This window comes from Leptidea sinapis, chromosome 18, assembly GCF_905404315.1.
Source record: "Leptidea sinapis chromosome 18, ilLepSina1.1, whole genome shotgun sequence".
NCBI lineage: Eukaryota > Metazoa > Arthropoda > Insecta > Lepidoptera > Pieridae > Leptidea > Leptidea sinapis.
In genome coordinates this window covers 5,791,437-5,802,145 of record NC_066282.1, presented here as the reverse complement: position 1 = coordinate 5,802,145, position 10,709 = coordinate 5,791,437, and the positions used below count along the sequence as shown (strand labels likewise).

The following is a 10,709-nucleotide window of genomic DNA, read 5'->3' as shown; positions in this document are numbered from 1 at the left end:
TAGATGATAGCCATGAGATTGTATTGTTTGCTGATAATACTTCACTTATTTTTAAAGTGAAGCGACGTGCAGATATTGATGAAAGGGTAAACAATGTACTCTCAAAGATAGTGCGCTGGTTTGAGACGAATAATCTACACTTAAACAGTAAAAGAACAAAGTGTTGACGGTTCATTACACCAAACACGGCGGAGGTACAAACAAACGTACTTATAAATGACCAGGGATTGGAACTTGTGGACACTACGGTCTTCTTGGGTTATTACGTTAGATAAAAACCTTCAGTGGGGTCCACATATTGCCCGAAAGATTAGAGAGTACACGAATGTTGCGACCGCTAGATTAGTGTACTTCAGTTATTTTCACAGCATCATGACGTACGGTATTTTACTATGGGGTCATGCTGCTGATATTGATATAGTGTTTTCTCTGCAAAAGAGAGCTGTTCGTGCTATATATAAGCTTGGTTATAGGCAGTCTCTCAGTATAAATTACATTGGTGAATGTTATTCTGACTTATCGCGCTATCTGTACTCTGTGATCAAGTGTGTTAATCTATTACCTCCTGCATTTAGGCTTTATTCTACTGAAGTTTTCACCTTAACTTCAATAAATATTAATTTAGATATTTATTATTAGTTTTTATTTTTCATCATGAGCGTTCAAATCTACCATAATTTCGGTTTGTTATTTTTTATTCATTTAAAAATTCACATTACACTTAATGTTTACCATACTATCGTTACATGTATATATATATATATATATATATATATATATATATATATACATAGAAAACATTCTACCACGTAAAACGTTCCGAAATATGTTGTTCTTAAAAGGGCGGTGAGGCAAACGAACCGTGAGCTCACTGATTTTGACACGAGCTGTCTTTAAAAGGATTCGTTAATAGGATTAATTTGACACGATCTAGTAAATACAAATAACTGTTACTTATTCGTTTCATTTGTTTATTTCTGTTTCACCTTTTATCATCTCATTTCATACACTTGCCTACGAAAATAATTACAGTTTTTAAACAATTTGTTACGTTTTTAAAGTGATAACCCTCACTTCTAGGATTATTTACACAAATAAAACTGAATACAAAAATTTTATGAACGATGCGGGATTCGAACCCGCGACCTTCGCGTTCCGTGCGAGCCCTCTTTCCAACCGATCGAGTGACATAAAATTTTATTTTCAGTTTTATTTGCGTAATTAATCCCAGATGTGACCGCACACCAGGTGACCCGTACGCTCGTTTGTCCTCCCATTCCATAAAAAAAGTGAGGGTTAACACTTTAAAAACATAACAAATTGTTTAGATTAGCAAAAGCGACAAATACTGGGGTTGAGCAAGTTATCAACTGTAAAGTAGATCCTGTAGATGAAGCCACAACCTGAGAGGTAAACAAAGCATACACAAGATTTTATAAACAATACGGCACTCGAACGGTTGGCTCAGTTGGAAAGAGCACTCGCACAGAACGTTGTGTCGTTCATGAAATTTTGTGAACTTTTGAATCATTAGATTGATATATTATCTACATTTTCCACGATAATAGGTAATGCCAGTACAGTCATTTTGAATATTGAAAATATAGAATGTTCGTTTTTTAATTAAAATTATTATTCAGTGTTCTTCAAGAGGTATATTCATTAGATGTAAATCATTTTAAAGTATTATAATAATTTAAGTGTATTTATATAAGTAATTTGTTTTCATGTACTTTAGATGATTAAACAAAAGCTGCGTTCAACTGAATACAAACAAATATTATTACACTAAAGACATTGTTATGTTCGAATCGATTTTTTTTATTCGAAACGATTCAATAACATAAGATTGTGGTATTCAATAGTATCATAGAGAACTAGCTGAAACTAGTTTTATTAACAGATATAGAACGATTACGGTGCCAAAACTTTACAAAGCTTTTAATGACGCAGTCTGTTAGGGAAGCTTCCAGAGCTACAGAGTTTAGAACAACTGCTATAATACCAGCGAGATTACAATGTGAATTAGACTCTGTCTATATTCTGCACAAAGCTAGAACCCAAATTATGACATTGGTTTGTTGCTATTTAAAAAGAATGAAATAATTGAATAGAAATTTATCTATTCTCGTTTCTTGTAATTTTGTTATGTGCAGACGACTTCCTGTGAAAGAGAAATACCATAGACAACAGACTCATTGTCATCTGAGAGGCAAATATAATGACAGTTGTCTCATGCGCCGCATAACAATATAACTTGTATAAATTGTCACCGAGTAACACAGTTTGCACGCAAATTTCAATATAAGCTTCATTGCATCAAGAAAATTGAAACTTCATCATTAACGACCTAATCGTTAAGTTCTCGGTGTTACGAAACGCATAAATCCTTTTCCTACACATGCCCAGAGGAAGTAACACGCACCTTAGCATCAGGAGTTCCTAGAGAACTAGCGGGGCCCCACAGCTGCAGACCATCGCGCCTCGGAATCTCAGGTACGTATGGCCTATTATTTAGCCATAACTGATTGAAATTTTAATAATATAATGTGTGTTCCTACGCACGCGCTAATATAAATAGAATTTATTCCCAAAGAAACGAACGGATTAGACATTAACTAACGTAATTATCAAGTAAGTGTGATAATTTGACATTTTGGCTTGATATTTTTACTATGTTCACCAAGGTGCATTGATTTTGTCTGCCTGGAAAAAATGTGTTTCGGTCTGAAGGGCGCCGTAGCTAGTGAAACTACTGGGCAAATGAGACTTAACATCTTATGTCTCAAAATGACGAGCGCAATTGTAGTGCCGCTCAGAATTTTTAAGTGTTTCAAGAATCCTGAGCGGCATTGCATTGCAATGCGCAGGGCGAAATTATCATCAGCTATACGTTCTGCTCGTCTTGTCCCTTATTTTCCTTAATATTAATAGAAACATAATTATTCTACGTAAAATCTATGCATAATACTAAAAACAGTAATACTCATACTCATAGTAAAACTGTTCCAAATTTTCATGAAGGCTTAACATTTTTAGCCTACAAACCTTTAAAGTAAGCTCCGATTTAAAAAAAGAACAAAAAGAGCAACCATTCAAAGAAAACCGTTCTCGCTTTTATGAAACATAAACTATGTTAACGTATGTTGTAACAACCATAAAAGACCTCACAGACCGGCGATAGAGTCGCGTAATAAAAAGTTTTTGAAATGCAGCATGAGTTATTGGAATCGCAGAAATGTTTTTTCTATGAGTTGAATTTTTTCTTGTTCTGTTCAATGTAATTTGAACAAATATATATACTTATCAGTTTTATGACTGCCACAAGCTAAATATGATATATAGGACTAAATATAACACTTTTAAGGGATTAAATCGCGTGTAATTGTAACTTTGTTTTTACATTAGATTTTTGGATAAATGTTTCATTTTTATTTTACCCAAGCCAACGTTTCAAGACCTTTCCAGATCTCGTTTTCAGAGAGACTGCAGATAAAATTAGTGTTAATTTTTTGCATGCTTTTAATTCAAGCTGGATAGAGGACACATTGTAATATTTAAGATCTGGACATACCCTATTCCAAAGCAAAATAAATAATTTAATTTCATAATTAATTGTATATAAACCTAATAAATAAATACAACACATTTCTGAACTATGTTAACATCAACAATGTTCACTTTGGTTCGCTACCTGTGTGGTAGCGCTTTTAACTCTTTTACCCGTACTTACGTGTCACACACAATACTTTTGTGAAAGAAACGTTTAGCATTTCGCCTTGGCTATTATATGTCATCGCAATTCAAACAAAAAATATTTCTCCTTTACAAAAATACTTACTTTGCATTTATAGGAAATATGTAAATACATATTCCGTTATAGCTTAGTTACTCTCAGTCTGATCAAGTTTTCTGAGTATATACTTAAACTGGAACAACCTTAGGTAAAGATAAAGTTGCTGTCATGTACACGGTGCCATGCAATATTGGCACGATTTCAAAATTTAAACTTTAAAAAATAGAAGACTTTCTGGTGCCGATATTGTGTAAGTGTTCTGGTATTATTTTAGTGCTGCCGAGATAACTGATTCTAATCGGTTAAATGGCTTTCTGGGATTAATCCCAGAAGTGAGAATTATCACTTTAAAAAACAAATTGTTTATATTCTTTTATTATAATGGAAATTATCTAAAATTATCTTAAATTATATTGTTTATGAGTTGAGTGAAGCAAGATAAAAGTTTTTTATCTCCGCTGCCGGATACAAAACATAATCTGCTGGCTTTTCTGTAATTTAAAATACAATTTTATTAACTTGGTATGTATCTTTGTAATAGAATCTTTTAATATAATTTTCAGGGTCTTAAGAAAACTTATTGAATTGAATTCATTTCTCATCCACTTTTATCAACTTTGATTATTATTCATGTCTGTAAGCGATACTGTTTGCGCCATATTTCATTTGCTCATTTCGGAACGAACTTGTAACTGTCAGCGTCAACGTCAGTTGTCAAGTTCTCGTTTCCACTCTCCGCTTCCTCCCTCCCTCCTTCTGCACCCCGTTCCCTCTACTTCTTCCTCGCCACTGTATCTCTCACCCGCACACCCAGATACCAAATACAAAAAATTACTTTTTGAATTTTTGTGTTTGTAACAAGAAGTTGCCTCAATATCTAGGCTACATATTATCAGGCTTCTTTTATAGCGTCCACACGGACGTCTCGGATAGCAAGTAGTAATATATTATATATATTTAAGCAGTACCAATATATTGAACATATATATTTAAATGTAATTGATCGTTAATGGAATTAAATCTGACGTCTTTAAGTGGGTGACGAACACGGCGAAAATTGAAGTTAACAAAGCGCATAAAATAGGTAAAAACAGATTCCGATATTTACAGTATCATCAAATCCACTAAGCTAGGAGTATACATATTTATTTAACACTATTTCTTGCAAACTATTTGATAAATCTACACCAATTTAATTTGCTCATACGGTTAATAAACTGTAGAGACAGTTTCAGGACTTAATGACTTGCCCCAAACTCTAATCCATAAGCCTCCGCTTACATTCAATATTGCTCCATGGAGTTGAACTTTACACATTAAGAGCTAGTTCAGACATGGCGGATTCCGCGCGGATGCAAATCGCGCGGTTCTAAACGCAAGTGTTCAGACAGGCGCGGATGTACATGCGGAGTGCCGTTATTCGCATAGGGTGACAGTCCAATCATGGAAGTCGAAGAAGCAATATGTGTGTACTTGTTGCTCCGTAAAAAAGAAAGAAAGAAGAAACGGCAGTATTGGGTGCATCCAATATTACGCGATCGGTTTACTCATGGTCAGTTTCAGACTTTATATCCAAAATTAAGAAGTTTTGAACCAAAATTCTTCAATTATTTGAGAATGTCGATAAATTCATTTGATGAATTATTAGAAATGATGAGTAAACAAATTGAATCTAATGATACCCATATGAGGTCAAGCGTGTCCCCAGAAGAAAAACTCGTGATCACATTAAGGTAAGATATTTATTTTATACGTCAGAATATATATTTTGTACTATAGAAGACTGTGAATCGTCAGTGCTATTGCATGATAAAGGCGATGGAGACTCTCCTGGTACTATTGTAGAATATCCAGTGAAATATCCTTGTGGGTTTGAATATTGTTGGTTTTGCCAAAATACTGCATTATGCGTGTTTTGCTGGCTCGTGATATGAATAGGCGATGGTAATTTCTGCCCTTTCTGTATTACCTGGAGCAATTCAATTTTAGTAGCCAATCGTTTATTTTCTGGAACTTTCTTTAACTCTTTATACAATGACATGCAAAAAAGTTTATCATCATCATCTTGCTTTGACATACTTTCTTGTATTTGTCTTTGTATTTTATCTCTTGATTCAATACTATTTTCTAATATGTTAGCCAATCGCTCTTCTGAAGTAATTTTAGTTTTCTTCCTTTTATTGGGTACCGGTTGTATTTCACGTGCATTTACAAAATTATCTAGCTTTTGGTCAATGTTCCGAATTTCTTCATTTTTGGCTTCATCTATGTTTGTGATAGTTTCTTTGTTTTCTATCGTCTTCTGAAGAAAAGAAAGCCGGTCGAAATACATGTATTTTGAACCTTTACATGCACCAGAACCAGAAGGAATTGATTTGCCTTTCTTGAATTCCTTATTATAAGCATCACGGATGTTCTTCCATTTTTTTTGTAATGATACACCTGGAACAGAAATCACTATCTTTAACAAATATAAATACAGTAGCGGTTAGGTAATTCAAGACACTCATTATGCTTTAACTAGCGGACCCGGCAGACTTTCAAAACGATACAGATTAATATTTTATTTTTCAGATATCTGGGTACTGGTTGTTCCTTTGGAGAACTACATTACAACTTTCGTCTTGGCAAATCTACAATCACAGGAATTGTCCGTGAAGTATGTGAAACTCTGTGGGAAAAAGTCACAAAAAACGTCATGCCTGAACCCAGCGAAGATATATGGAAGAAAATAGCTAAAGATTTTGAAAAATATGCAAATTTTCCCAATTGCATAGGCGCCATAGATGGCAAGCATATAAGGATTACAAAACCCAAAGATTCGGGTTCTTTGTATTATAATTACAAAACTTTTTTTTCCATAGTACTGTTGGCACTTTGTGATAGTAACTATTGTTTTACTTTCATAGATATCGGATCTTACGGAAAAAGTAGTGATTCTGCAATTTTTAAAAATTCAGCATTTTATAAAAGGTTAATAGAAAAGTCATTACACATACCAAAACCTAAACCAATATCTGAAACAGATCCTAAACCATTGCCATACGTCATAGTTGGCGATGAAGCGTTTGGTTTATCCGAAAATGTAATGCGACCCTATGCAGGTAAAGGGCTATCATATGAAAAAAAAATATTTAATTACAGGTTATCAAGAGCTCGACGTTTTATTGAATGCACTTTCGGAATTCTGGCAAACAAGTGGCGCATTTTTCATAGGCCTATAAACGTGAATATAGACTTTGCCGAAGACATAATAAAGGCCTGTTGCGTGCTACACAATTTTGTTAGAACTAGAGATGGTATACAGTATGAAGATACTTTACATACTGCGCCAATGAGTAATCTTATTACATTACATGCAGGAAGGGGTACACCATCATCATTAAACATTAGAGACAAATATGCTAATTACTTTGTGAATGAGGGTCGTGTAGAATGGCAAGACACGAAAATATGAAATTAAAATTGTTACAGTTCGCGCCAAATAACTAAACTCAAGATGGCGCGTCGCGTTGGTGGGTTGTACATATTACAGTTAATAGCTATACGTTACTGTGGTAACGTGATAGTTTTCCCGCGCTCGTTACGTACCGCCAAACAACGTTATACACATTTCAGTTATTTGGGGTGGACTGTCTATTACAAAACATGTAAACTACCCTGGTAAAATGTATAATTAAATGTCTACTGACCAAAAAGAACCTTCTTTTCCAAAGAATCCTCATTTTCTCCAAAAATCTCCACCAGCTCCTGCCAAGCTCCGTTTTTAATCGTTTTGTTAGAATATTCTGCACATTGGATGTTCCACAAAGCAGGTCTTTTTTCCACCTCATCGATGAATAGCTCGGTGTCGAAGCGATCCATTGTCACCGTCCGATACGCGCGGCTTCCGCGGAGCAACTGAACGCCCTCTAGGTACGTCAAGTAAATAAAACCGAGCGGCGACCGCGCGAATTCATTTTTAGCGGTTGAGCCGCGCGGATTGTCAATCCGTGCGGACAGGTATGAACGATTTGTAAGGCGCTAATGTAATTAGGATCCGCGCGGTTCAACCGCGCGATTTGCATCCGCGCGGAATCCGCCATGTCTGAACTAGCTCTAACCGTCACATTGTCGGCTAGACAGAGATACTCACTAGAGATTTAGTACGATAAGAATAGATATAACCAAAATAATAAATGTGTGCAATTGCACACGTGGTACAATTGAAAACTTCAAAAATTTTGGCTTCAAGATAATGAGACGAATGTAAAATTTCAGGAAGAGGATAATTTTAGGTTTTAGTAATGATCATATTGATACAAGGTTTAATAATTATTTAACATTTTATTCGTATATATTACATAGATTTATTTCGACTCAGAGCTTACATTTTCGATAAATGATACAAGATGCTTATGGTAACTAAAATAATGAAATAAATACTTTGGTCTTAATATGGTCAATAAATCTTTAGAATATTGCGTAAATTTCTGTTTTTGATCTTGTTGTTGATACAGTGCGACTGCTGCACATTTTCAAATTAATCTGGCATCCAAAATCTCAATTAATGTAATCGCTGTATTCGATGCAAAATTTTCATTAAACCTCTAAACAGCACATGAAGTCCTGGTACATGTTGCTAGGATGACACATGATTTCAACCGTTATTGAAAGACTTTACTATCACCGCTACCATATTTATGTTCTGGTGTATATGCAGTAATACGTCGTGCGTATGACTTTAGAATATATTAAGGTATACTCGCGTCATACATAAGACAATCTCTACTTCAATGATGATCGCTTGGTACCAAAACATATTACAATGCTATCAATCTCATTTTCTACCACGTTATATAAATCTTATAAATTTATTTGTGTCTATTTTTACTGTCGCTTTAAATCATTTTTAGAGACCGTGAACATGTAATGTTTTCTATCTTATTCTATCGTCTCGCTTTTTCGTTTCATCGAGTTTCAAATCACAACGATTCTAAAGAAGTTTCACTTCAAAATTAAAAAGGAATAGTGATGCGTGGCCGGCTTAACAAGTTTTATGAATAAAACTAAATTATAGATAATTATATAATAATAATAGATAAATATTTTGCAGTTTAAGACGCAAATTTACTGGAAATAATTAATCATTGATTCAATGGAATTATTTATGTAATAGGAAGCAAAAGGTTAAATTGGGCCAGTGGTCAAGTCAGGATGTCAACGTATCATGTGGTGTTCCACAAGGAAGCGTGTTAGGCCCTACTTTATTTTTAATTTATATCAATGACCTCTGTAATTTACAAATTAACAACGCCAAAATCTTCTCGTATGCCGATGATACGGCAAGAAACAAAATGCGCCGCTGAAAAAGGGATGGCACTAGTTGCCAATTGGTTGAAATACAATTTACTCACAATTAATACTGCTAAAACAAACTACATTTGCCATACCATCTACAACAACAGTCAACCCACAAATGATTTTGAAATTAAAATACACAAATGTGAAGACACTGCTAGTACTAACTGTAACTGTCCCAAGATTAGCAAAGTGCATGTCACGAAATACCTGGGTGTTATGGTCGACCAGCGGCTTTCCTGGTTTCCTCAAATTGAATATGTTAGCGCCAGGATTAGAAAATTTATCTGGATATTTAAGTCTCTTAGGTACATAGCTCCCAAGTATTCACCAAAAAATAAGGGCCCTCAGAGATACTTACTGCATGACATATATATAGCTCTAGTTCAGTCTGTAACTGTATATTGTATCGCAGTATGGGGTGGTGCTAATAAATCAAGATTACTGGAAGTGGAAAGAGCCCAAAGAGCACTTTTAAAGGTTATGCACTTTAAGCGACAACGTTTTTCTACAGAACGCTTGTATCAGCTTTGTAACCTATTAATACTGCACTGATCGCCTGGATACCACTAAATTATGATGATACTGAGTTGCTCTTACGACACATGCGCTAAAACACACATACACACACACACACACACACACACACATACGCACATTTAAAATATTATAAAGTTCTCTAAACATGTTATTTTAAGGCTAAGAAAGAGCGGAGTCTCCTGGCACAAGCATTCTTTATATTCTTAATAGGAGGTTCTTGTCACTATTTATTATGGAGAATTTGTTAAAACTAATAAAGAATTTTATTATTATTATTATTATAATGGAATGCTTTCAAAATACACAAAGCTACTTAAATTTACAATTCAGTATGAATGCTATTTAAAATTTTAATTAGATGAGATGAAGTCAGCATCTTATGTATTGTTTAATATTGAATAAATTGACCTTTTTTAATTTACGAACATAATAATTTCAAGTAATATTTCTTTAGTATCGTATCAAAAGGAACAAACATATTAAACTTTTTATAGCTGCTACTCTGCTTAGTCGAGTTGGTAAGACAACAAGATCCCAGAAAATTTATAAAACAGTGGTAGAGGTTACTATAACATAAATGACTTTCTTAATTATACCATAGATTGTGAATGGAGCGATTGCCATCAAGTTATTTAAATTATAAAATTGATTCTGTCGAAATTTTATAAAAAAAAAGTTTTGTGTGAGTTACTTGCGCCGGTTCTTCTCAGTTCTGAGGCATTTATTTCCGGATCGGTAGTAGTTTTTGACTTTCAATTTGTGATTTATTTTCCTATTTTAAATAAAACTATTTGAATCGTAGCGATTTTAAGTAATCTATGTATATTATTAAAATATTGTCCTCACAACAGTGTGAGGGTCATTTCTAATTACTGATTCCATACACACTTACGACGTATTGATCTTCGTCGGGACTTAAGTCTAATTACCAATGCCCTTAATAACGTGAATTGGTTCAATCACTTGACTCAGAATAAACAGCCTGAGATCTTCGTACAATATAGCCCAGTAGTTAGTGAACCCTGCCTGCTGA

At 34.3% G+C, this 10,709-nt stretch overlaps 2 protein-coding genes across 2 annotated transcripts; one reads left to right on the top strand and one right to left on the bottom strand.

The window, feature by feature from the left end:
- The first annotated feature begins 5,115 nt into the window (after positions 1-5,115).
- On the top strand, positions 5,116-7,497 carry LOC126969439 (uncharacterized). Its single transcript, XM_050814864.1, has 2 exons — positions 5,116-5,529; positions 6,371-7,497. Exons 1-2 carry the CDS (start codon positions 5,240-5,242, stop codon positions 7,251-7,253), a joined length of 1,173 nt encoding a protein of 390 aa, XP_050670821.1. The 5' UTR covers positions 5,116-5,239; the 3' UTR covers positions 7,254-7,497.
- On the bottom strand, positions 5,520-7,898 carry LOC126969445 (uncharacterized). Its single transcript, XM_050814876.1, has 2 exons — positions 7,489-7,898; positions 5,520-6,238 (listed from the first exon to the last, which is right to left on the bottom strand). Exons 1-2 carry the CDS (start codon positions 7,658-7,660, stop codon positions 5,544-5,546), a joined length of 867 nt encoding a protein of 288 aa, XP_050670833.1. The 5' UTR covers positions 7,661-7,898; the 3' UTR covers positions 5,520-5,543.
- Positions 7,899-10,709: the final 2,811 nt, after the last annotated feature.